Source organism: Coloeus monedula (assembly GCF_965178545.1).
Source record: "Coloeus monedula genome assembly, chromosome: 2".
Classification (NCBI taxonomy): Eukaryota; Metazoa; Chordata; class Aves; order Passeriformes; family Corvidae; genus Coloeus; species Coloeus monedula.
This window is the reverse complement of record NC_138782.1, coordinates 118,572,295-118,600,021: the sequence shown is the minus strand read 5'-3', so window position 1 is coordinate 118,600,021 and position 27,727 is coordinate 118,572,295. Positions and strand designations below refer to the sequence as shown.

At 49.0% G+C, this 27,727-nt stretch overlaps 1 protein-coding gene across 1 annotated transcript; it reads right to left on the bottom strand.

Annotated features, from left to right (window-relative positions):
* Positions 1 to 258: 258 nt before the first annotated feature.
* On the bottom strand, positions 259 to 26,743 carry FBXO16 (F-box protein 16; the record flags this gene model as incomplete). The annotated part of the gene is made up of 8 exons (XM_082302689.1): positions 259 to 326; positions 2,850 to 3,069; positions 6,653 to 6,746; positions 12,799 to 13,004; positions 13,401 to 13,565; positions 14,476 to 14,682; positions 21,249 to 21,284; positions 26,648 to 26,743. The coding sequence occupies 8 exons, from the start codon at positions 26,741 to 26,743 to the stop codon at positions 259 to 261; spliced, it is 1,092 nt and encodes a 363-aa protein (XP_082158815.1).
* Between the last annotated feature and the right edge of the window lie 984 nt (positions 26,744 to 27,727).

The following is a 27,727-nucleotide window of genomic DNA, read 5'->3' as shown; positions in this document are numbered from 1 at the left end:
ACATCCCTAACCAGGTTGTCCTTGGAGCGTTCCCCCTGACTCTCCTTTCTCCCGTGCTTTTCCCTTGCACTCTCTGGTGCTTCCTGGTTGGAAGTCCTGCCTTGTTTTCCAGAATCCATAAGGAAAAGGGAATGTTGCACCAGTGACAGGACAACAGGTTCCGATCCCAAAGCGCAGCAGGAGCATCCCCCTTGTTTCCCCAGTGCCAGGTGGATGAATTCCCATTCTGCTGGAATGAAGGATACTCTGGGTCCTCCCTTATTCCGTGTCAGATCCTTGGTTGGATGAAGGAATGTGCCAGGGCTGAGCCTCAAACAGAGGAGGTGCTGCATGAGAGAGAGATAGGAAGAATCAGATTAATTTAGAGAACTCTGATTGACTTAGAGAATTCTGATTCTAAACATATTTAAGTGCTCGGCCAATCCTTAGGATTTTTGTGACATTTAATACCTCAAACACCTTCCCAAATCTGGATTGAGTGGGAAGGTTATTCCCGCTCGTGATCTCATTATAGGGAAGATAATCATCAATCAGAACATTTTTCCTTTTCCTGTCCCTTCCTGACAATCTGCAAACACGCTCTGGCAAAGCCCAGCTGGAGCAGGATACAGAGGTGGGATGTTTCCCTTGGGAAAAGCCTGGCAGAGTTCACAAAGGTCCGGGAGAGGTCACTGAAGGAATCACATTAGGATTTGTCTCTCTCTGATACAACAAACCCCAAAACACGGTTTTGCCCTGTGAGATCGCCCCTAATCCAGGTGCAATCCCTCAGGGATGATTCCCCTCGGGGTGCTGTACACAGCAGTGGTGTGGGTAAGTTCTTTCCCCACTCACCCCTTCCTCTCCCACAGTTTGTCATTTTCCTGGGTGCAGCCGGGATTGGATTTGGCCCATCCCGGCGTGTCCTGGTATTCCCCACCAGTATGGCCCCATTAACAGTCCCTGGGAGGTCACATCCCTGCAGGAATTCCCTGGTCTCCCACATCCTCTCTGACAGCACTGAACCTCCCCTCATGGAGAAGTTCAGAGACTTAAACACCTTCTCCCCATTCCCAGCGCCTCTGGAGCTGAGGGACGCATTCCTGGGAGGCCACCACACCAGAATTCCCTGGATTCTCTGGAATGACCAAAGCCAAGGCCCAGATCCTACACTAAACTCTGCATGACTTGGCCCTGGCCCAGCCTACAACATTCCCACGGCTCTTTCCGCGCCGTGGGATTCCAGGATCAGGGTCCTGTTTTATGGAAGCCTTCAGCACTGGGAGGGAATGGGACTTTCCAGCCTGATCCCGGTGTTTTTATGGCCAGGATGCATTCACGTTCTGCTCCCTACTTGTGTTTTCCTTAGGCCTCGCTCATGGAACCACGGAATTGTTGCGGTTGGAGAAGCATTCCAAGATCATCCAGTCCAACCATCCCCCAGCACTGCCAAGGCCACCGCTGATCCATGTCCCCAGGTGCCACATCCACATGGATTTTCAATCCCTCCAGGAGTGAGGGCTCTGCCAGTGCCCTGGGCAGCTGTGCCAGGGCTGGACAATCCTTTCAGTGAAGAAATTTTTCCTAATATCAAATCTAAATCCAATCCCTAATCCAACCCAATCTAAGCATTCCAGTGCTGTCCTGATGTATCATCTCTCGTCTGTGATTAGATCCTTTCTTTCCTCACAAGGATTTGGGATCACCGGTTTGCCCTGTGGAGATTAACCTATGGATCTGCTAAAAATGCAAGGTTTGGGAGATCCAAAGCGGGCTGGAGGTCTCCACGTGTTCCACCATCTCCCATCTAGATGAGATCAATAATTACCAGATAATCATTGACCTGGAGGAGCTCCCATCACTCTACCCCTGTGTCTTTCCTAAAATCCCAACAGTATTCCATCAAAGTCCTCTTTTCCTTTGCTCACTCCGGGTTCTTCACCATTTTTGCACAAGAAACCACCAGGGCTCACAGACTGGAACCCTCACGGTGACGACCCCGATGTGAACCACCAGGACTTCCCAAAGACCCCAAAGAGGCTTTCTCAGCAGGCTCCTGACACTGACGAGCTTCAGGATGTGCCATGAAGGGTTTCCAAACCCAACCCCGGACTGAAATGGCCTCAAATTGTTTGGGATTGTGTCATTCCGGCTCCTTATTTTTGGGAGGCATTCCTGGAGTTCCCAGCTGTTGTTTGTTTCCCTGGAGTTCATTGCTTGGCCCTGGAATTTGCTGGATGCTCTGGTTCCCAACCCAACCACTCCAGCTCCTCCTGGATCCTCTCCAGGACTTGGATTTTGGACAGAGCCCACTCTCACATCTGCTCTGGGATCTCTTGCTCTGCCATGGAGTGCTGGTGAGTCCAGCCCACGTGTTCCATCCCGCGGTGACAGTGGTGACAAACAGGGGGATTGGGAAGTTCTCTGTTGGTGCAGCAAATCCCTGTCCTCTGGATTCCCAACATCCATAGCCCTGCCCTCCATCCCCTGAGAGGGGCTCCAGGAGAGCTGGAGAGGGACTTGGGATAAAGGATGGAAGGACTGGACACAGGGAATGGCTTCCCACTGGGAAAGGGGAGCTTGGGGTGGGATTTTGGGAAGGAATTCTTGGCTGTAAGGGTGGGGAGGGGCTGGGCTGGAATTCCCAGAGAAGCTGTGGCTGCCCCTGGATCCCTGGGAGTGTCCAAGGAAAGGCTGGACAGGGTTTGGAGCAACCTGGGATAGTGGGAGGTGTCCCTGGCCATGGCAGGAGGTGAAATGAGATGATTTTTAAAGTCCCTTCCCACCCAAACCATTCCAGGATTTTATGATTCCATGATTTGGATGTTGTCTCCAGAACAGCCTCCCCAGGGACAGGACCTCACACTCACATGGGGACCTGGTGCCCATCCTGGTGCCATCTCCAGTTCCTCTCTCCCGTGGTTTTGGAGCTCGGACGGGTCCCGGCCGGATCCCGGCGTTCCAGCGGGAGCTCTGGACCAGGGCCTTGGCTGCTGCCTTGGAGGGCAAGTTCCCAGTTTGCTGAGGTGTGGCCCAGCTGGGACGAACTGGTGGCTTTGGGAGAGACTCGAGATCGGCACAAAGTGACAACTGGGAAGAGAGAAGAGAAGAGGAGGGGAGGGGAGGGGAGGGGAGGGGAGGGGAGGGGAGGGGAGGGGAGGGGAGCGGAGCGGAGCGGAGAGGAGAGAAGAGAAGAGAAGAGAAGAGAAGAGAAGAGAAGAGAAGAGAAGAGAAGAGAAGAGAAGAGAAGAGAAGAGAAGAGAAGAGAAGAGAAGAGAAGAGAAGAGAAGAGAAAAATCATCATCCCAACAGCTTCAGAGGGACTGAAAACATTGGAATCCACTGAAAAATTCTATACATTGTATGAATTTTATCCCCAAATGATAGTCCTAAAAACCACAACCATAATCTGCTTTTTCTGAGCTGTGTTGTGGTCTAAATTTACCTGAAGGACAGAAGGACCCAATTAGAAATTGATGCCAGCGAAGCTAAATCCGCATTAATTAATTCTCCACATTAATTAATATGTTAATGCCCGAATTCTCCCCTGTGCACACGGCTGGGACTGATCCCAGTCTCGCTCAGTGCTTGAAGACTCAAAAGTGTAAAGGATGAAGTTTATTTCAACATAACCAGGATAAAAATTAAGCCAAAAAAACCCACAAAAACCTCTCAACAACCCACTTTATTCCTTGAGAAAGATCCCAAAAAATTCAAAAAACCCCCAGGTTCTGGAAAAAAAAACCAGTTCCGAGTTTTTTTTGGACTGGCCCAAATTATTTGGTAAGAATAGAGAACAAACGTTATTATGTCAACTCGAGAGAATTCCAAATAAGCTTTACAGAATATAAACACACATTGCCCAGGACCAGGTGCTGGGAATCCTGGATTTCCCTGTAGGCTGTTCCCACCTCCTGGAAATGGGATTTTTTTACTCAGAACATCAATTCCCTGTCAATATGTCATGGAAAAAATGCATTCCTGCCTTCAGATCCTTCAATCTCATTACCCTGGGACACAAACAGGGAGGCAGGAATGACTGATCCTGTCAAAAAGATGTTATTTAGTGAGCACTAAAACTAATTTGGGAGCAGCTGTGAGGGTGGGGCAGTGTCTGGAGCAGACAAAGGCAGACCCAGCCCCTCACTGCTGACGTTGACCAATCCAGTTTCACCTTCCCCATAAAATATCTGGGAATTTGCTGGGAAGGACTCGTGGGGAGGGCACTGGGGTGGCAGCAGTGACACCTTGGGCTCCAAAATCACGGCTCTCAGCTGGAGCGGCATCCTTGGAGTATCCTTAGAGCATTTCCCTGGATAAAGAGAGGGCAGGAATTGCCTCCCGCCTGCACGGACCTGGGGGTGTGCAGAGTGTGGCCCTTCATTCAGAGACCTCATTAACTTAATTCACTGTAATTTACTCTTTCGTGTAATTGGGCCAATTGACTTTCATTTATTCCAAATGAAGAGCGAGCCTGGTCACATTTTCTGCTTTCTGTGATTAGTAATAAACTCCAAACCCTCCCAGCTTTACTCGGGGAGAACTCATTCTCCCCATGCAAACATGGAGCCAGTGGATGTCCCCTTAATTAGGTGTTTATGCTCATTTTGGTGCGCTCTGGTTGAGCCTCCTGAGCTGGGAGCTCCATGTAAAAACCCCTTTTATATTTTTATTTTTTATTTTATTTTTTATTTTATTTTATTATTTTATTTATATTTTATATTCCAGCTGTTGGCTGGAATATTCTTTATTCTCACCTACGGTCTGCACTGGGATAATTGATCTATTTCAGGGTTTCATTTTAATCTGACCCGGTGCTTGCTCGCCTTGGGTGTTTATTCTTTCATCCTGGGCTATTCTTCTTCTGAGGATTTGCTGAAAGATTTGCACATTAAGCCTCTTTATTTAGGCTTGATTAAATAGGAGCCTTTCCAAAGGTCTTCATTTCAACCAGGTTTCCCAACGCTGCCTTTAATAAATGGAAATTAATTCTGGGTTATTCCTAGAGAATTCTATTTATTTTTTTTTTACTTACTTATTTCCCTATGCATCAGCCTGGTTTAAGCTCAGCTTTATTGTCTTTAGTGCTGCGCTCATTTGTGGCTGGAGCAGCAACAGGTTTGTACAAGAGGATAAAAAGCTCTTCTACTGACACGGGGACAACTCCAAAATCGGGAGGGATCCAGGACTTTTTCCAACATAAAAGGTTTAGGGAAGACCCTGAGGGGCTGGAGCATGTCCAGGGAAGGGAACGGAGCTGGGGAAGGGTTTGCAGCACCAGGAGCGGCCGAGGGAGCTGGGAAAGGGGCTCAGCCTGGAGCAAAGGAGGCTCCAGAGGGAATTTTCCTCTCTGGAATTCCCAGACAGGAGGGGGCAGCCAAGTGGGATCGGGATTTCTCCCAGGGAACAGGGACAGGGTGAGAGGGAACAGCCTTAAATTATGCCAGGGGAGGTTCAGGTTGGATATTAGGAACAATTCCTGCCTGGAAAGGGCTGTCCAGCCCTGGTGCAGCTGCCCAGGGCAGGGATGGAGTCCCCATCCCTGGAGGGATTGAAAATCCCTATGGAAGTGGCACCTGGGGACACGGCTCAGTGCTGGCCTCGGCGGTGCTGGGGGATGGTTGGACTCGATGATCTTAAGGATCTTTTCCAACCTCAACAATTCCATGATTCTCCCATTTTCTATCAGTCAAATGCTTCCTGATCGGGGTTGCAGGTCAATTAACTTTGAAGAACACGTAAGTTTCCTAAAATCCGGGGAGAGAAAATCAAATTCACCTATTTTTACTGAGATTCTTTCACTTCTGGCCTGGCAATAAAACAGCTTGGAGTTGGGAAGGGGAAGTTGTGGTGGGATGAACCCGTGTGAGGACGCTCCGACCTCCAGAGGAAGAGAGCGCCAACTGCGAGGCAGAGGCTGAATAATGATATTTTCTGTTCTTCAGCAGTGCCAGAATCAATTTCCTTGCCCACAGGCTGTATTTGGGTCAGGAGGATGCCTCCCCATCTGGGAGACAATGCCTCTCTTTTATGTAACCCTCCTTTAGCTCCACTCCCAGGCATTCCCTGGCTTCCAGGGCTCCGGGAACACCAGGTCTGCTCCCAGAACCCCCGACACGCTCGTGAGCACGGCCTTCTCCTGGCAGTTGTTTGTTGCCATCTCCACAGAACCCGTGGAGCTCTCTGGAATGACTTCCCTGAGCTCTTTGCGTGGGAGGATGCCCTATTTCAGCAGCCCCGGGCACAATGAGCCCTCAGTGTTGAGATTTGGGGCTGCTTTGCTCGGGCTCAGGGCACGGAGGATGAACGAACGTCAAACTGCGGCGATCCGGAGTCGTGAAACTTTGTGTTGTAAGGGAACTGTGCCAGCACTTTGTAAAAAGCATGGAAAGGGATTTTTGGGGTAGTCAGGAGAGGGAGGAGCGGATAACAGGGGCACTGTCTCTGCACAGACACTGCTGCCCCTTTCCCACCGCCAGCGGCGTCTGGGATGCGGCGAGATTCCCTCAGAGCAGCCAGCCGTGGGGGAGGCTTTGTGTCCTCCTCCTGCCCAGGTGTCCTCTCAGCAGCTCTTTCCTGAGGGAAAAACTCCGAGCTCCAACATTCCTGGGGGTGCCTGACACCGCCCCAGGTGATGGGATCACAAACTGCTGACACTTGCCAGGGATTTCACCTTCCGGAGCTGATTGGATCCACGAGCCCCTCTCTTCTTCCTCTCAGCCTCCTGCCTGCTCAGGTCTGGGGTGCGCCCTCCTCCCTTCCTCCTCCTGCAGAGCAGAACACAAAAATATCAATAAATGCTGTGCACTTCCTTCCCTGGGGTTGATAAAACCCAAATCCTTTGGGATATTGGCACCCAAAAAGATGTGGGTTGAGAGAACACATTTTCATCTCGCACCTGGGGCAGCCCCAAAGAGCACAATCAGCTACCAGCGCTCAGGGGAAGGTGGGAGCTCGGTATTTTTTTAAGTTATGACAAATTCTGGCACTCAAACACAAGCTCAGGACTCAGTGATTTAAGCTAAGTGCACCTAAGATGTTACAGCACCTTCGGGAAATTCACAGAAAAGAAGCTGAGCTAAATCAATTTGAGAGGTTTCGGTGAAGCCTGTGTTACCTGAAGTGCAAAAAAGGCTGGGGGCTGCCTCCAACAAGGTGTTTATTCAATGTTTTTATAGCCAAATAATTCTATGTATCTATTTCTATATGTATGAGTATAAAAATGCGTGATTTTTGGTATTATATTCAGCTGTTCTTAAAATCAACACAATTAACTGGCGGAACAGGAATATTCCAGAGCGTGAAAATGAAGTGAACTGCACTGGAATATGGCCGGCTGCCACGTTTTTTCCGATATCAGCAGTAAAATCCAGACTCCGAGGCAGTGCTTTTTAAGCACTCAGGCAGGTTCACGATCCGGAGGTGTTCATTCCACATTCAAATTCCGTGATACGGAATCTGGGAAGTGAAAGCAGCAGCTCTGAGTGGTTCTCCCGGTGTCTCTGGGCTCCATGCTAAAAAAGGCACAGTTGGAATACAAAAATCATGGGTATAAAGGGTGGAAATAGACTCTAAAAGCAACTTTTATCCTGTGAAAAGCCAGGATCACACCACATAACACACACACAACACCAGCACGTGGCCGGTATTCCCTCATCCCAGTCCAGGAGCATGAAGTCAAATCCAGCATTATTTCAAGTGGGAAATTGAGGAAAACTGCCACCTCTTTATAAAATCAAACAGTCAAGGGAGAAAATCCGACCCAAAATATTCCAGCTGGGAATAAATTGGTCATTTTGGTGGACCTGGCAGTGTCCAGGTTATGGTTGGACTCAGCCATCTTAAAGGTGTTTTCCATCCTGAATGACGCTGTGACCTTTGGGTGGAGGGCAGCCCTGGCCTGGTGGCTGTAAGTAAAGATATTATTGTAAATTGAGGTATCTGCTGCCGTGTTCTGGTGTCTGAATTGTGGTGTCAGCTCACTCCCAGAACCCCAGCTCCGGGTCAGGAAAATGGAAGGAGTGAGGATGAGGAAAAAGGCGTCAGAGCCAGGATGAGGACAGCAGGTCTCTCGCTCCCAGTGCTGAACTTGGTGTTTCTCGCCCCGTTTTCCTCCCTTAAGGAATTTTTTTTTAATTCCCACACACCCACCAGGCACGGAGCGCTGGGCTGGCTATTCAGGAGCACGAAAAAGGGGAGACGAGCGTCGGGATCCGGGAGGACAGGGACGCTCCGAGTGCTTCTCACGCGAGCGAGCCCCTCTTTGTCAGGAGCGGGGGCCACTGACAGAACAATTACTGCAAGTAATTATTTTCTCGTTGGGTAAACACTCCAGGACAATATGCAACTGTTTTTTAGAGCCAGCCTGTGGCCATAAATTACCCAAGGCTGGGGAGGGGGGACAGAACTTGCATTTTGGCCGAGCTGTTGTCGTGAGAAGTAGCAGGGCCCTGTCTTGAGGCACAAGGCCGCGGTCTTGGCGGGGCTCCAGCACTCGGATAGAATCGGAATTCATTATTCATGATCAAGTGGGAGGCAAATCTTTTGATTTATTGGCAACGAGCTGCACAAACAGCAGATGCCTTCCAGCAGAGCCGTGCATGCAGGGCCTGACAGAAACGCCCTCCTGGGCCTTTGTAGGCAGATCAGAGCCCCACAGGAAAATTTCCTAACTCGACTCCACGCTTTAGATAAAAATCTTTCACTTCCCCTTTGCAATATTTCTTTGTGCCCAGGGAGGCAAATCCCTCCTTGCTGATCTCTGGGAATGTTGTTTTGTTTTTTTTTTTTGTCTGTAACAAAAAGCTGCTTGGACAATTCAGGCAGAAAACAAACCAGACCTACCAGAAATCATCGCCGTGATAAATTACAACGCCGATAGTCACAGCTATAATTCTATTGAGGGATTTTGATAACCCCTTCCAGGCAATTTGTAATTCAACCCTCTCTGTATCTCTTCTCTATCACCTCACCACTCCCTTGGCTGCACATCTGCTCATTGCTGTTCTTAATTTCACTGCTCAGAGACTGCCGAGCTTTTCCCACACTGTCCCAGCTAAACCCAAAACCTCCCAGTGAACTTACTGGGGGATCTCTGCCCCACCTCCCTCATGCTGCAGGGGGGGTTTTCACTGAGCTCCTGGGCACAGATTTGGAGTACAAGCTCCTGCCTTTCTGAGCAAACGGCAAAGAAATCCAGCAGAAGCTAAAAACAGGTTTCAATTATCATCCAGACTGCAAATGAACCCCATTTTTGGGGCACTCTTCAGCTGCGGCCAAGTGTTATTGTTCTCCCCAGTGAGCCCTGGCCAGGCCAAACCCTTGCCCAGCTGCTGTCTGGAAATGTATTGATCTGTTTTTCAAAGCTAAAGAGCCAATTTTGGCCTCACAGCCTGCAGAATATATTTTGTGTTTCCACTTACAGGACTCCCTTTGTCTCCACTGCACTGCGTAATTGAGAATTGACTGCAGCTCCTTCTGCTTGCCATGTTTCCCCTTTTTTTTTTTTTTTTTGGCTAAACAAGGATGAGTTCTCTGCTAGGAATTCCCAGCAGTGTTGTTTCGGTGCTGCTGTGGAAAGGAGAAGGCAGCTGATGACTCAAAAGCCCAACAAAGGAACAGATGAAAACTCTTCGTCATCGCAGATGACAGGAAGCGACTTTTTACACAGTGAGCAGTGTTGAACTAAAAGAGGAGAGATTTAGAAGAAGATTAGGAAGAAATTATTTTCTGTGAGGGTGGGGAGGCCCTGGCACAGGTTGGCCAGAGAATTTGTGGCTGCCCCTGGATCCCTGGAAATGTCCAAGGTTAGGTTGGATGGAGCTTGGAGTAGCCTGGGATAGTGGAAGGTGTCAGGGTTGAAACTGGATGATCTTTAATGTCTCTCTCCACCCAGACTGCTCTGGAATTCCATGAACTCTGCCATTTAAATGTCAATATTTCACCCTGATACGATGAGCAGCAAAGTCCTCCTCTCCCTTTGGATCAGACTGCAGAGCAAGGTCAAGCTCCAAGGAGATTTTAACCTGCCCAGGAATTAGGAAAAACTTGTTTTTTGTGGATTACCTCTTAAATGCTGCAAAATTCAACCTGAAATTAGGCAGATCGATTTGGATTCAAGGTAGCAGCCAGCGACTCGTCTCACGCGTTGCTTTGATGGTGGCGTCAGGTATTCCTTTGATGTGATCCTGTTTATTCACGAGGAATTCTCCCCACCTCCAGTTTTCCTCAGCACTCAAATGGGAAAAAACGGTTTGTGGGGTCAGGGATTTCCAGTCGAGGTGCTGGGCTTGAAGAATCTCTCCCCAGTCCTTTTCTCTCCACCACCCCTTTGAGTTTCTGCGAGTTCTGCCACGTCCTCTCCCACACGTTCACGTCCTGGGGGAAACCCTCATCGCTGTTCCTTCCCACGTGCACTCTGGCTGCAGCAAAACCCATTTCCTCTCCCAGATTCCCTTTGGCAAACCCTGGGAAATCGCTTCTATTGTTCCAGGATCTCGTTTTACACCGATTTCACTCCTCCTGACATCCATTTTACATGAGGGGTGGTTGTTTTGCCCTTGAGCTCCAGGAATGCGGCTCATCCGAAGGAGAACTGCACCTGACAGCGCCGGCGGGGTCGGAGATTTTTATCTTGGGATTCTGTTCTGCCTTCCAAGCTGAGCCCTGGTCAGGCAGGGTCTGCCTGCATGGAGGTGGATCCTGCAGAGCATTCCTGGGAGACTCCAAACCATGGCTTGGTGTCCCAGAGGGACACCGGGACCATGGTAATGTTTTCCTGCCACCCCCACCAAAGCCTGAGGGACGCTCGAGGTGGTGTCTCCCTGCTCCAGGGATCCAACTGAAGAGCTGAATTCCCCATCCCTTGGCAGCTGCCTGGAAGTAAAGGGTGGAGAGCACAACACAGAGCCTCAGTGGGAGGATTTATGGGAAGGGACAGCAAAGTGTCCTTGGAAAAGAAGCACCAGAACATCATTGTGGGAGTGGGAGGCTGGATCAGCACCTGAAACGTGGCACCTGCGCTGCTGAATAATCACCACAGATGTGCCTGAGCACCAGCAATTACCTCCAGCTTAAGTGATATTAAAGGCAGATCCTCGATGAACAAGCAAATCTCACAGAATTCCTCTCCCTCCTCGCAATAATCCTCTGTAATTGCGGATAAATGGCAGATTTGCAGGAACGCTCGGCATTAAAATGTTCTCCACAAATGGAGAGAGGCTGGGATCTCACTCAGGAGAGGCAAACGGGGAGGGTATTTATTATTTACTGTTTCCTTATTTCAGGGGAATTGTTTCCACCTGGTTCTCAGCTGCATCCACAGCTCAGCGCTGGGACAGGTGACTTCTAAACCCTTCAGCCGAGGCTTGTCCCACTTTTTCATGGCACAGGAGAATCCTAAACCTCACAGAAACGGCACAAGAGAATCCTAAACCTCACAGAAACCTTCAAGAGCTGCCGTACAAAACCATTGAGCGCGGCTGGAAAATAACATCAGGACGTTCATTTGCAACGAGGAGGCATTCGGTGAAAATATTCAGCAAAAAGCCTCCAAGAACTCAACCCAAAAGTGGTGTTAGAGTTGGGAAAAACATCCCACAGAAAGAGGGTGAGGTGGAAACTGGGAAGCTCTTTGATGTAGTGCAACATCCAAGGACCAGGGGACGCGGATTAAAACGTGATTCATAAAAGGCTTTTTGCTCAGGTGCTTGGGAGCTCTGGGGAACAGCCCGGAGGAGCGCTGGGTCCAGCAGGGTTACTCACGTTGGGAAAGAGCTCCGAGAGCGCTTGGCCAAACAATCCCTGGCTGGGGTAATTCCTGAGCTGATTGTTCCCGGGCACAGGGATAAGCTTGGCTCTGCTGGATATTGACTTAAACGCAGCCCAGGTGCTTTCGTTGTGGCTCTGTTGGTTCCCGAGGATTTTTGTTGGCACGGCGGAGAGGAATCTCCTGCTCCCGGCACGTTCGGAGTGGTGAGTCCGTGGATTCCCACAGGGACCAGGGAATGGTCAAGAGGATCCATGACCTGTTTGCCAGGCTTGGATTAATGACAGCGTCACCCTTTCCACATCAGCTGGGCTGAGGTGACCCCTGGGAAGTGTCAGAGGTGGCATTTCCAGGGATTCACACAAGAAAAGGGGGAACTCTTCCCACAGGTCACTCCCACACCCTTCCTGAGTTTGTCAATGCACAGAAAATTCACCTTGGATCTAAGATTGGGAAAATCTCCGGTGCCAGAGGTGACAGAAGACAACGTGGGGCAGTTCTAACACAGATCCATGTGCAAAACTCTGCTTTGGGAGGGAAATGCCTTTCTTTAGCCAGTGGATAATCCTGGGAGCCCAGGAAGTGACGGATCCAGGCAGTGCAGACACAAATACCATTCATCACTTCCATGCTCCGACATCCTCGTACACCTGCCCTGCAATTCGATCATCCCAGCCTCCTCTCAGCCAGGAGATCCTCCCAGTGATAGAATTATATTCCATCACAATTAATTCATTCTTCCTGTGCCGTGCAAAACCCACACATTCCTCCCAGCCTGGCAGCTTTATTTAAAAACTCTCCAACAACCCCTTGTCCTAATTCCTCCCATTCCAGCTCTGTAACATCCCCCAGGAGTTCCGGCCTGACAAGTGGCGCTGAAAGGACACAAAGCAGCGCCAGCTGCAGCTACAACTGGACCAAAACCGATCCAAAAAAGGCCAAAAGAGCGGGAAACTGGCTTTGCAACCAGGCAGCTGGGCGGGCAGAGCGAGCCTGAGGAGGACATGGAAAACCTTGTGCCACAGGGAAAGGAAAAGAGGTGAAGCTCTTACGCCTGCCTGGCCTGCTCGATGGGGTCGTAGTTGTCCAGGTAGTTGTACCGGATGGTGTCCGTGGGATTCCTGTCGGATGAACGCCAAGGAGGGAGCTCCTTTTTCCCCCTGGTTGTCCCCCGTCCTGCCACAGAAAGTTTCCTCTCTGGGACGTTGCTTTTTACTGGTTGCACATCGATAACTATGAACTCGTCCTTGGAAGGAGTCTGATAAGAGATTAGAGCAAGGAAACAAGTTTGAGCCTACAATGAAAATTAGGTTGGCCTAAATTTAGGGTTAAAATAATTGGGAATTAACTCAAAATTGGTCTCTGCAGGCTCCATTATGGTGAGTGGACAGAAAGAGGCACCTTGACGGTGCTTTTCATCACCCAGGTCCTACAATCCATATTCAAGTGAGCCGAGCTGCTGTTGAGATGGATCAGCTTCTCTCTGTCAGCTACAGAGAGTCTGTGGGGGACTTCGCTTTAAATTAAAGGGCTGAGCTTTGAAATCAGGGCAGGAGGATCCCAAAAAGATAAAGAGGCAGGGGGGGCTGAGAGCCAGACCCGACCCCAGATTTGCCCCTGGGCACAGACGCCCGTGGAGGCGGCGGATCCGTACCTTGGGCCTGGTGACGCGCAGCTCCCTCACCATCTCGATGTAGTGCTTTTTCCAGACGCCCTGCTCGAAGGGGGTCGGGCAGAAGTTGATGAACCACCCGAAACGCAGGCACTTCAGCATCCACAGCTGATCCAGCTCCGACAGGTACTTCCAGTGCCAGCTCACCTGTGAATTCCCAGCCAGTTGGAAACCTTGGGGTTTAAAGCATCCAAGATTTCGGCTACGGATTTCTGGGCTGGGGAGGTAATTCCCACATGTGCTTAAACAATTCTTCTGCACTGTTAGTGCTCCTCTTGAACCTTTGATCAAACCATTTAAACCTTTCAAGGCCTTCCTGGTGTGGGGCCCTTCCAACTTGGGATATTCTGTGATTCTAAGTAATTTTCTAACCTCTTTTCTCCCTGCCCGAGCATGGATAGTTTGAGTCGCATCCTCATGAAATGCTGGAGAAAGTTACTAAAGCAAGGCTTAGCCAAGCTGAGATTATGATATATTCTTAAATTACATGGAATATTACGTTAGTGCAGCAATAATGTCACTGATAGCTGAACTTATTAATTTAAAACTGCTGCGGGCAGCATCTCACAGCATTTTATGGCATGCAAACAGATTTTTGGAGTCTTAACCACTGTGCTCCAAAGCACATCTGTAATTTTCTGCTTCTCCACATCCAACACTTGATCCTCAGGCATTTTAAAGGATCTGTTTTCCTTGAAGGATCAAGTGTTGTTCTTCGCAAAAGCACAAGCCAGAATTTCTCAAAGAATTAAGGGCTCTGGTCACGGTGCAAGGTGTTTTAGAGGAATGTGATTTTCAGGAAGTACCAGGCTTCCTTTCTGGGAATAATCACTCTTGAAAATGCCACATTTAAAACGCTTTAGAACGGAGCATCTAAAATTACTCTTCACTTCTGTGAATCATGGCCAATCTGGCTTAATTTAGGATCTGAGGAGCGAGCCTTTGGCACAGAAGATCTTTTGTCTTCACCAAAAATCAATGTTTTCCCTTTTTTTTTTTTTTTTTAAAGGATTTTAACCTGGTTTTCTGAACCCCGGGCAGGTGTTGGCTTTTTCACCTGTGCACATCGACAGAGGCTCCGTGGGTCCAGGAAGGAAAAGATGTACAAGGACAGGACTCGAGGGAGCCTCGTGGTAAAATCGACGGCCTCGGTGGGGACTCGGGCCTGGAGCTGCTTGGCACAGAATTTCTGCTGGGACAGGGAGCAGCGTTCCAGCAGGTCCACCAGGATCCTTCTCCTCTGGCCATCTGTCCACTTGTCAAACTGGGGAAAAAAAAAAAAAAAAAAGGAGTTTCAGGTGCAGAAAAACCGGAGATTCAGCTTCTTAAAATAAAATGAGGCGAGGGAAAGTGCACAAGCAGCAGCTTCTGGTGACTCATTCGGAGGGAGCAGAGCGCCGGGAACAAATGGAGAGGCTACGTGAAAAGAAACTCTGGAGCCACGTAAGGGTTCCTGATCCTCAAAGCATCCAGGATGGCCTCGGCCAGGACTCACTCATGCTCGCAAGGCTCTTTGCTGCTGGGACCAGCTCCGAGACGTGGCTTCCCTCACGGAAAGGAGGAGGCTCAGCTGCGTGGTTACGGGAGCAGGCCCCAAAGAGGAGCTCACTGCTGCTTCCTTCTCCCCCCTGACACTTTCCCCCGCCGCCGCGACCTCGGAGTGCCACACAAGTTGTGTGAAGTATTTTTCCTCACAATCCCACTGCACAGGGGAGAAATCCCCACTTTGAGCAGCGGAGCAGAGGGAAACCAAACGAGCTCATGAGGGGAAAAATCCGCGGCGGTGGCGGCAGCAGCAGAGTCACAAAGGTTTTCCACAGCTTTTCCATGCTTCTGGCAGGTACCTAGAGAGGAGGATTGAATCTGTGTGGGAGGAACCGAGCGCTCAGGTAACTGGGGATGGCTTTGCCACCGCGGCGTCGGCGCAGAGCTGAGTCAACAGGGTGGGAGTGACGGTGACGCTGGCTGGGCTTTCACTCGTGGGGACAGCGGCGATGGCAAAGGCCCTGTCAGCAGCCATCTCCTGCCAGCAGAACGACCTCATCCCACAGTCGCTGCCCGCTGGCTCCAAACTTGCAGCCCAGCTGCCAGGAGCGAGGGAAAAGCCCCGGGATCGCGGTGGCTGCAGGCAGGAGCAGCAGGAATTGCCAGTGGGAACGGCAGGCAGCAGGGTGGGATGGTTGGAGAGGGATTTCCTGAGGGGGATGATGGGTTTTACTTCATCCCGTCTACAAGAGTTTGCAGTGACAGGACAAGGGGAAGGGTTTTAAACTGAAAGAGGAAAGATTTAGGTGGGATACTGGGGAGAAATCCTTCCCTGTGAGGGTGGGGAGGCCCTGGAGTAGAATTCCCAGAGAAGCTGTGGCTGCCCCTGGATCCCTGGAATGTCCCAGGCCAGGTTGGATGGGGCTTGGGATGGTGGAAGGTGTCCCTGCCCATGGCAGGGGGTGGAACGGGATGAGATTTAAGATCCCTTCCAACCCAACCTCTGGAATTCCATGAAACTCCTCCTCAGCACAGCAAGAGCAACCTTGACCCAAACTCACCTTCTTTTCAAAGGGAAAACTGAGCGGTTTGGGGAATTCCCCTCCTTGGGGAATGCTGCTTTTCCCAGTTTGTTTCCTTCTCAGGGCTGGCCATCCCCAACCACGCGCTCTGTTTGCTCACACTGTTGCCTGGAGCCACCTTTCCACAGCTCCCAGCTCGCTCTCTGCACGTCAGATCTGTGCACATTGTTGTCTGCACTTAACCTCAGGGACATCTAAGTCCTTCGTTAAACATGACCTCCAAAAATTAAATAAAAATATTAAAATAAAATAAAAATTTAAAAATTTTTTAAAAAATGAAAATAAAAATAAATTAAAATTAAAATTAAAATACAAAAATAAAAATAAAAATAAAAATAAAAACAAAAACAAAATTAAAACCAAAACCAAAGTATAAATATAAATATAAATATAAATATTTACTATAAAAATAGTAAGAAAAAAAAAATGTTCCTCCAGTGATGTTTTTATTATCATGGGTTAACTATTAAATAAATAGTTTAATGCCCAGTGTCTTTTCTTTTCCCTTTCAGACTAAAAATTCAGGATTTTTTTTCCTTGTCTTTCCTCCCCACCCCACGTCCATGCCGAAAATGGAGGACTGGCAGAATAATAGTTCAAAATTCACTGTGCAATTGAAGGGAATTGAGAAGCATTTTCTCTCCTGATCATTTTGAAGAGCTCTTTCCTTACTGATTTATTTTCCCTTGGATGAATTCCAGTGCTGGAGAATAAACTCCAGGAAGAAAATGGCTCTTCTCCTTCTCACAGACACCTCTGCAAGACCTTCAAGAAGGTTGGAATGAAGAAAGTGTGGAATTGGCGTTCCTGAGATCCTGGAGAGACGAAAAGCCAAACAGAAAAAGCTCCCAGATGTCCCTCTCTTCTCAGACACAGTGAATTAAGGAATATTCCCTTTTTTTGATCCCTGTTCTTCATATAACTGTCACTTCTAATGATGCTTAGCAGGGTATTAAGGGAAAACTGAAGTAGGACTTGGGGATTTAGGGCTTAGAAATGTTCCCTGAGAATAAACTCAGACAAAGATGGACCAGAGGGGGACAGAGGAGGTTCTGCCTGTCCCCTTCTCACCCTCGGCTTGAAGTGAAAGGTTTTCCCTGTCACACGAAGGGGGAAAACTTGTGCTGCACGCGTTCCCCATTGATGATCCCGGCCACATCCTCTGCTCGTTAAAGCAATCCCCAACCACCAACTTGCACAGATAAATTTCTCCCGAGCGAGCTCCGGAGACAAGGGAGTAACTGGCTTAGTCTCTTCCACATCAAGAGATTAAGTGAACTAGTCAAAACAAATCCAGCCTCACTTTCCAGCAGACACGAGAGTTGCTCCTTTTTAACCCTCTCCACCCCGCCATGGGCTTTCCAATGAGGGAATTCCTTCCAGCATCCTCAGCCTCCCTTTAAACTTCATTTAAACCAGTGCCACAGCACCGGGAGCACTGGGAACACCCAGCCCCTTCCCCACTGCACCCAGCAGCAGCCAAGGAGTTAAGGTGGCACAGGTTGTCTCTTTTCCAGCGTTAACAAGAGTGTCCCCATCCCACATTTGGCCGCTTCCTCCACAGATCCTCCCCTTGGATGCGATTACAGCAGCCCAACCAGTCGGACCGGATTCCCCTGGCTTCGCCTCCTCTCTCCCCGCGGCTTTTCCCCTCTGTCTGGGCCTTCCCCGAAGCCCTGGCAAACAAAGTCTCCGCAGGGATTGTGTGACACCGGGCACAGCGCTCAGGCCCTGCCCCGGATCGCTTTGCGGTTCATCCATGAGTGCACACACACAAATAACGCAGCCTGACACCGAGAGAGAGCCCAGAGAGGCCCCTCTGCTGCAGGACACTGCTGGTTTGACTGGTTCTGACTGGAGGGGGACACATCCCTCATCTCCAGCCCAGCACGTGGATCTGAGCTCCCAGGTTGGGATCCCTGTGCTCGGCAAAAGTAGGAATGCGTTCTCCAGCCGAGAAACAATTTCCCCTCCCTTCCCCAGCCACCCTCTCCCAGTCCTGCTGAAAGGATTTGTTGGAGGCCCAGGAGCTGGGTGAGAAGGTGAGAAGCAGACGAGGCACCTGATATCCGTAAAACACCTTAATCCACCCAACCAAATTCCAAACTTCTCTGCTGCCAAGCAGCTCCTTGTCAGTGATTAGGAACTCTCCCCCAGGATCTGTTTGGTTTCGCTTTTCCCTCTGCAGTTACACAAAGAAATCTGACTCTTTACAGGAGAATCATGGAAAGATTGGGTTGGAAGGACCTTAAAGCTCATCCCATTCCACCCCGTGCCGTGGGCAGGGACACCTTCCACCATCCCAGGCTGCTCCGAGCCCCATTTCCAAGAGGAGATTCCAGGAAGGGAAGGTGGCCTGGTGACAAGAATGAACCATTGCCCTGTCACCTGCCATGGGGTCAGCTCCTGGATAAAGGCCAGGCTGGACAAGGCTTGGAGCAACCTGGGATAGCGGGAGGTGTCCCAGCCCGTGGCGAGGGGTTGGAATGAGATGAGCTTTAAGGTCCCTTCCAAGTCAAGTTTTTCTGCGATTCCCCTGTAAAATGTCGGGTTTGCTTGTTTAATGAGGTGGTAAAAGTGAAAGCTAGGCCAGGGACAACCCTGCTACGGGAAGAGCAATTATTATCAGCAAATTTAGGGGCAGTGTTATTGTGCCCCACAAATGTGGTCCATGGGCACCATCCTGGAAGAGTGTCCCTCACCTGGGAGGGCTCAGTTCCCGCACAGAGAGGTGACAGAAGGAAAAACGAGAGCTTAAATCATAGAATCCCAGAATCACTGAGGTTGGAAAAGACCTCCGAGGTCATCGAGTCCAACCTGTGGCCGGTCCCCACTGTGTCCCCAGCCCAGAGCTCTGAGTGCCACCTCCAGCCCTTCCTTGGACACCTCCAGGGATGGGGATTCCAAACCTCCCTGGGGAGCCCCTGCCAAGGCCTGAGCACCCTTTCCATGAAGAAATTCCTCCTGATGTCCAGCCTGAACCTCCCCTGGCTCAGCCTGAGGCCGTTTCCCCTTGTCCTGTCCTTTATTCCTTGGAAGCAAAGCCCAAATCCCACCTGGCTGCCCCCTCCTGTCAGGTGAGAAACTTTCAGGTGCGCAGAAACTGAAATTAAATCCCTTCAGGTCACCTCATTCCTTGTTTCTCAACACCCTGGGAGACATCAAAGATGCCCTGTGGCACCAGTGGGAAAAAATAACGAAATGAAAATGTAAAACCGCAGTCCCTGGATGCACGCAAATGAAATCAGGAAGAATTAAATAAACGACGAGCATCCCAAGTTTAATCTAATCTTTGTTTGGAAAACCAAATAAAGGAAAACTGCTGTGGCAGGGCCGCACGAGGCATTTCCTGTTTCTGCTTTTCCAGGATGTTCCTTCCGTGGAAGAAGTTGGGGGACGCCGATCTGGTTCATCTCCTGCCACAAGGCAGGATCTGCTCTCCCCAAACCATTCCTGGCACTGCTCGTCCAACCTCAAAAGGCTCCGGATTCCACTCCTAATCCCCAGGCAAGCGATTCCAGCAGGGAATTATCTCCAGCACTGGATTTTGCTCGTGTCTAAATCGTGTCTCCATAATTGCAACTCAAGCCCTGGATCTCCTGCCCTCTCCACAGGGATCAGATCGTTCCCTTCCTCTTTCCAACACCTTTTGTGTTTCAGTAGAAGGTGTTTTTATGCCTCTTCTCCATCTTCCCTACGGCACAGGGATTGTTTCCATGTTTTCTGGACCTGAGTCTGCTCTCACGTCTGACTCGTTCCCAGCTTTCCCAAAAGGCGGGGAGCAGGACCGGGAATGACCCTGCCTTTGGGATATTTCCCTTTATTGTAAGTCACTGTCAGCTTACGTGCAGTTTGTGATCGCCCCTCATTCCCAGGAATTTTTCCTGCAGAGCCGCTGCATCCTTGGGTTCTCTCAGATATGAAGTTTTTGTGTGTCAGTCTTTCCTGCAGCGTTTTTCCCTCGTCCTTATCCGACTGCAGACCTTTCCATCCTGATTTCTAACCCCCAGCGTTCAGGAAATCCCTCCATTCCTGGCATCACCTGCAGATGGAATCATGGGATCACTAAGGTTGGGAAAAGCTCTCAGATCATCGAGTCCAACCATTAAATGAGGATTCGTTTTCCATTCCGTCGTCTGGACGTTACTGAAAATGCTTAACAGCAGTTAGGGCAGGCTTCAGCCTTCCAGGTTCAGAATAAATCCTTTACAACCACCCTGGACGTGATCCCAGCCATGGAATCCATCCTCCAGCTGCTCCATTTAGTCCATATTTCCTGAGAGCACTCGGAGAAGGTCATGGGAACCAACGTGGAAAATCCTGCCAGGAGCACTGGGATTTCTCCGTGTGGTTCCTCTCGCTCTCGGAGCGCTCCAGGCTCTCCACAACCCCAGGCTTGGAAGGGTGTTAAGAGCAGCTTTTGTGCTTTCTTTCCTTGGAATGCTGGATGGCAGGAGCACGAGGAGAATTAGCTCTGAAGGAGCCTTCTGAGAGCTGCTGATCCAGAGTCACGGGAAGGGGCGGAAATGTGACCTTCCGGAGATGATTCAGCACTTGTGAGAGTGTTTGGAGGAAAGCTTTTCCCAGATTTTGGCATTTTTATACATCCAGCAGTTTCCAAGAGATGGGTTTTATGTTTTCCACTTGCTGCCTGACCCATTAAAAGCTGGTTTTTTTGAGCAACAGTCGCTCAATTATTTCATTTCCTTGGTGTCCCTGAAATTCCTTATCATCAAAACACAGCAAATGATGGAAAGTCTGTTTCCTATAAGGACAAATAATCCTTAAAATCAAAATATTTGCCTGTAAAGACCAGTTCATATGGAAAAATAATTTCATGAGTGACTTACGAAGCATAAAGAATAAGCACCAGTTCCAACCCAAACCCATCTATGTGTGCACTGGGTAGATAAAATGTCATTTATTACAAATTTCAAAGACCCTCCAGCAGGCCAGGGCAACATCTGAACATCCAACATCTCCTTTGAGGACCCCACAGACATTTCCCAGGGTTTTTCATCTCATTTCAGCTCATTCCAACCTTGGAATATGATTTCCCAGCTTCAAAACTTACGGAACGTGGGCACTGAGGGAATTTACACCTTTGCTCTCCTCGAAAGCAGAGCAGTCACAGCTCACTTTCACATCAGGGAAGTGAATCCCTTTTTCCAAAGAGGAGAAGTTTGGCATTCCCGTGAGATAAACCCCCAATCACTTCCAAAATCTGTCTGCAGCAAATAGAGATTTAAAGAGAAAAATTTACCCATTTCCCGAGCAGGGCTCTTCTTTCTTCAAACACCTGTGAAACACACACACAAAAAGAAAATGGAATATTTCAGGAGGATTCGGTACGTGCTGAGAAAAATCCAGCTTGAAAAAACAATCCACAAAATATCAACGGAATCACTGAATGGATGGTCTTGGAAGAAAATCATGGAGATGCTTTAATCCCAACTCCCTGATAGGATCAGCTAAAGGGGTAGCTCAGACACGTCCGTGAGTTTTGAGTATTTTATTGGATGGAGAGTCCAGAACCTTCCGAAACATCAGGCTCCCCAATTCCTTAATCGTCCCTGAGGCCCTGTGCTGGATTTATCCCAGTAAATCCATGTATTTCTTGTACTGAGGAGCCCAGAGATGGGCCCAGCATTCCAGAGCTTTCCCGTGGAGAGGGAAAGAATCCACATCCCTCATCCTGCCACCTACACTCTTCCCTTGTTGACTGTTCCTTGGTGATCCTGTCAGGGATTTTATCATCCCCGCACTCCTGAAACCTCCTGGATTCGATGCCCCATCCCTGGAAGTGCCTAAGGCCAGGTTGAACGGGGCTTGGAGCAACCTGGGATACTGGGAGGTGTTGGGGTTGGAACTGGATGAGCTTTAAGGTCCCTTCCAACCCAAAATATCCAGGGATGAGGAGTCCACAGCTTCTCTGGGCACCCTGTGCCAGGGTCTCACCACCCTCACAGCCAGGAATTCCTTCCCAATATCCCATCTAGGTCTCCCCTTTCCCAGTGGGAAGCCGTTCCCTGTGTCCTGTTCCTCCAGGCCGTGGAGCTACTTGGAGTCCCAAGTCCCTCTCCAGCTCTCCTGGAGCCCCTTTAGGCTCTGGAAGGGGCTCTGAGCTCTCCCTGGATCCTTCTCTTCTCCAGGTGAACATTCCCAGCTCTCCCAGCCTGGCTCCACAAGAATTCTGCTCTCCTGGACGCGCAGCGATGGGAGGTGCCTCGCGTGCTTTGGGCTGCCCAGAAGCCGAACTTCCCACCTCTTTATTTTAGAAATCCCATTACTCCTGATTTGGAGGCACAGGGTGCCCTGAAATCCTGCACGGATCCAATCCCAACTCAGCAAAACCTTCAGGAATGAGATAACGAGAGCAACCTTTGTTCCCCGGCCACTTTGCAGCGACAGCTCCCACCACGGATGATCAGTATCAAAATCCAGCGGAAGATTTCTGATCTTGACCTTTATCCGTAGGGAGCTGGACCCCAAAGCACCAACACACACCTTCCCCACTACCACAAAACCACCTTCAATCCTCAGGATGGTGACCTGGGAAGTGAGGGAATGCTGGAAATGATTTTTCCAGCAGACAGATCAAAGGGGTGGGGGGGGAAAAGCCCAGCTTATAAGCGCACATAAAACAGCGATTAAACGGCGAGTAGGAAAACACGCTTGATCATTATAAACTCCAGACATGTTCCTGCTCTGACAGCCTGCAGAGGTGGCTCCTGCAGAGAAGGACATTATCAGTGCTGATGTCTGCTGCAGCACTTGACAGCTTTAGCTCTGTCTCTCGCAGCAGGAGCGTCTCTGGTGAGGGCTGGAAAATGACGTTCCTTTTATTTGCTTTATTTGCACGGGGGGCGTTGGTAAAGCGGAGGGGGGGAAAAAAGAAACCACCCAACAAACCTAACAGGATGAACTTGGAAAAGGATTTGCCCCAAGGAAGCGATGAATAGTCAAAGATCTGAGTTTTGGGTTGGAGAATTCGAGGGAGGAGGGAGCTGTTTGTGTAACCGAGAGCGATGTTAATGGTCTTTGATCAAAGACAGACTCGAATTTGCTTTCAGCGTTCTTGGAGACACATCTGAGCTGAGGCCGCCACAAAGTTCTGCCTCTCCAGGCACTGCGGAGCGTTAATTAGCAACAGAATGGCCCAAATTTGGTCAAATAATCAAGCCTGTGTCCTCTCCTCCAAGGCCTTGGAGCTACTACAGCTGTAGAGAGCCTTGGATGCAGCCGGAGGCCCGGGGTGATCCTGGGATTTGCCGTCTCCCATCCATGGCTTCAGGGGATTTGTTGATGCTCGGGTGGCTGGAAAACCCCTCCTTCCTTTGCTGCAAATGCCACTGGAGGCTCTTCTGCCTCACCCCTGAATCCCTGCCCAGCTGAAGGCAAATCCTCTCCCGAATTCCAGCCCTTCCCTGCACTCCCAGGCCGGAGCCTGCGGGATGCTCCACCTCCTGCCTCTGCTTCATCCTCAGCTGCAGCACGGCCCTGGCGTATCGGAGATTTCATCCCTGGTTTTGGGACCGGGAGCAATTTGAGATTTCCTAATTCTGCTTCCTTGGCTTTGGTCTGTCCCTGGTGGTGATCCCGTCTCTAAAGCAATCGTGGAATCATGGAATGGTTTGGGTTGGAAGGCGTCTTAAAACTCCTCTAATCCCACCTCCTGCCACGGGCAGGGACACCTCCCACTATCCCAGGTTGCTCCAAGCCCTGCCCAACCCGGCCTTGGGCACTTCCAGGGATGGGGCATTGAATCCAGGAGGTTTCAGGAGTGCGTGGAATCCCAGAATGGTTTGGGATGGAATAGACCTGAAGGATCATCTCTTTCCAACCCCTCAAGAAGAGAAGATGTCAAATGTTAGGAAGAAATCCTTCCCTGTGAGGGTGGGGAGGCCCTGGAACAGAATTCCCAGAGAAGCTGTGGCTGCCCCTGGATCCCTGAAAGTGTCCAAGGCCAGGTTGGAGCAAGTTGGGACAGTGGAAAGTGTCCCTGCCCATGGCAGGGGTGGAATGGGATGGGATTTGAGGTTTCTCCCAACTCAAACCATCCTGGAATTCTATGATAAGTGTGCTCTTACCATGTTCGAAAATCCAGGGAAATCTACAGGATCTACCCATGGAATACCCCCAGGATTACCCAAAATTCCTCCAGCTCTGAATTCCCACCGCTCCTGCCCCTCATTCCCTGTTCCAACAACTTCATTTCTCACACGGCTCTTCCCTCCCTGCTTTTCCTGCACCTTCTCTCTATGAATTCCCATCTTTTCCATCTATGAATTCCCGTCTTTTCCCTCTATAAATTCCCATCCCTTCCGTCTGCAAATTCCCATCTTTTCCCTCTATGAATTCCCATCTTTTCCATCTGTAAATTCCCATCCCTTCCATCTATGAATTCCCATCCTTCCCATCTATAAATTTCCATCCCTTCCATCTGTAAATTCCCATCTTTTCCCTCTGTAAATTCCCATCTTTTCCATCTATAAATTCCCATCCCTTCCATCTATGAATTCCCATCTTTTCCATCTATAAATTCCCATCTTTTCCATCTGCAAATTCCATCCTTTCCATCTATGAATTTCCATCTTTTCCATCTATAAATTCCCATCTTCCATCTATGAATTCCCATCCCTTCCGTCTGTAAATTCCCATCTTTTCCATCTATGAATTCCCATCCCTTCCATCTATAAATTCCCATTCCTTCCCTCTATAAATTCCCATCTTTTCCATCTATGAATTCCCATCTTTTCCATCTATGAATTCCCATCTCCCATCGTGCTGCCTCCCCGGAGTGCAGAGCTGAGCAGACTCCTGACTGTACGAAAACGGCCCCTTCTCCCTCTCCAGCTCCTATAAATACCTCATGGAATATCTCCTGATTTCAAACGTCAGAACTAATTTTGTTGCAGCTATTCTTTACTTTTTTCCCCACTGCAGAGCAGCGTAGGGATGCAAAGAAAAAAAGGAATTTTGGGGAGGTCAGTGCAGTGCTGTAAAACCTGAATCAGAAACGAGCAAAATCTTTTTGTTATGAATTTTAAAGAATCCTCGAGGTTGGAAAAGATGTCCAAGGTCATCAAGTCCAACCATGAATGCAACACCACCACATTCCCTGTGTGCCTTCCCAACACTTCCAGTTCATCCCTGGTATTTTTGCATTTTTGAATCTTCATTCCTGGTGTTTTCTGGGATCTTCTTGTATGTTCTTCCCTACCTGGAACATCACCAAGCATTGGATAATTCAACGATCCAATATTAACCCCTAAAGGTTTTGCTGCAGCTCAATGCGACATCCAGCTGCCCAAGGAGCAGAGGAGTAAAAAAAGGTGGGAAAAGGTGGGAAAATGTGGGGATTTTATTTCTGCTTAGGTCATGCTTTATTGCACAGCGATGTGTATCTGTAAAAATAACGTTGAAAGGGTGTAGGAAACATTAAAATGATTCAAAGGCTGGAGAATTTGCCAGGTTGAAAGGACTTCAAAGAGCTCAATCTCTTCAGTTTATCAAAAATAAAATAAATTCAAGTGTTGGCTTGAAGCGGGGTAAAAGTCCTTCCACGGGGGAAAAATGCTGGATGCAGAGGAGTTTAATAAGGGAGAAGGGAAGAATCAAATTAATTGTAATGCTGGAGGTATTCAGACAGGAGACAAAGCTTCGTCTTTTTATGGGATAAGGGCTTAATCACGAGAAAATTATTAGGGAAGTGGTGAAATTTTCGTTTTGTAAGGAATGGCAGTGCTCAACCCCAAAGGGAGCCTGGGCGCCTCCACGGAAGACACATTTTAACCAAATTTTACCCATTCTAGCCAAATTCTGAGCTCAAGACCGGGAGAACTGCGCAGAACAAGTGGTCCCAAGAAATCCGGGAAGCCGGACTTTTAACGGCCCTCTCTGGATCGAATCCCGGGAATCTTCGACAGAAATGGGAACGGGATTGGGAGGGAGGAGGATGCTCCCGGTGACACAGGAGCCCAAAGTCGTGCTGGCAGCTCCCAGATATGGAATCCGAGTGGGAGGGTTTGGAAATGCATCCCATTATTTATAAACTGGTGTCTCACTCCAGCTTCCAAAATATCCGCCCAGCGTCATCCCTGAGGGCTGAGGGCTCTGCTGTGAGCATCCAGAACCTTTGACTCACACTCAGCTTGCTCTGGGGTGAAACTGGAGGATTCTGGTGCATGAAAACCCCACCATTTTGTGACTTTCAGCAAGAAAAAACCGTTTTGTTTTTTTTTTCTTTAAAAGCAATTGATTTGGCAAAATAGCAGTATTTAAATCAAATGGTTGGTTGTTTGCTTTAAACAAGTAAATCAGAATTTTCCATCTTCTCATGTTCCGTTTTATATCTTTCTATACCATAAAGATATCTCCGTACTTCCAACAGGGAACAAAACCTCCAAGTTCTTATTCCATTTCCCATGACCTCCACAGGGTAAAACATGAATTAAATTTTTCTAGGATTTGGGAATTTACGACCTTGAGCATTTGTCTTGGGATTTGAGACTATTCCAAACCGACTGGACACGATCCTGAGGAAATAAAGGCTCAAGCTGGCTTTACCTTGAGGGGTTGGACTGGATGATCTCCATGAGTCCCTCCCAAGCTCAACAATTCCCTGATTCCCTGAATTTCACCCGTTTGCTCGGAACTTGCCTTGTCATTCATGAGCTGGTGGTTCAGGGGAGTCCACGTGCTCAGCTTGAGCTGGAGCTTGGAGCCGTCCGTGGTTTTGGGAGGTGCAAATGCCATGGATCCAGGAGAGGCTGGATCCTCCTGTCACCACCAGTGGCTGCAGAACAGAGCGAGGACGGACGTTATCCCTGTGCCATTCCTTTGTTTTCATGGGGGGGAAAAAAAAAAAAGTAGTTTTAGGAAGGAATCCAATGGTTTTATAGCACAGCAACGACACGAGGAAAAATCACTTGGAATTTGGGTGAAAATCGTTGGGTGAAGCTTTTTATTTTGTGTACCCACAGTATCCGTGAGATTAAAGTCCTGGAAGTGCCCAAGGCCAGGCTGGATGGGGCTTGGAGCAACCTGGGATAGGGGAAGGTGTCCCTGCCCATGGATGGGATGAGCTTTAAGTTCTTTTCCAACCCAAACCACCCTGGGATTCCGCGATTTCCCACTGGAACCTCTGTGCACTAATAAATAATAAATAATAAAAAATTAATAATTAGGCAGATCTTCTTCATCACAAGTGTTAACGAGTATTCCTTTGAACGGGCTGCCCAGGGCAGTGGTGGAATCACCTCCCCTGGAAGTTTTCTCCAAAAAATGTGGATGTGGCACTCGAGGACGTGGTTTGGTGGTGGCCGTGGTGGTGGCTGATGTTTGGGCTTGATGAAATCAGACATTCAACAAAACTTCCCCTTTTGGGACACCAAATGTCTGAACTTTGTTCAGACAAAGAAATTTCTTCACAAATTCTTGCCCAAACACAGCAAAAGGGACTTTTTTTTCCCCTCCATCTTCTCTCCTGCAGCTGGATTCAGCAGGATAATGCCATTCCTCACCTCAGCTATCCAATTTCCAGACTGGAAAGCTGCAGCAGCCTGAAAACCAAATAATTTCTTTACCACATTAAAAAATATCTCCTTTCCCTGCATGTAATTATTTCTGTAAATCCCTCAGATGGCTTTAAAGCTTCACGGTGCCAGGATGGATAATGGGATTTTTGGGACAAAAGAAAGGCAAATCCATGAATTAACTCCCATATTGTGTTACCAGCCT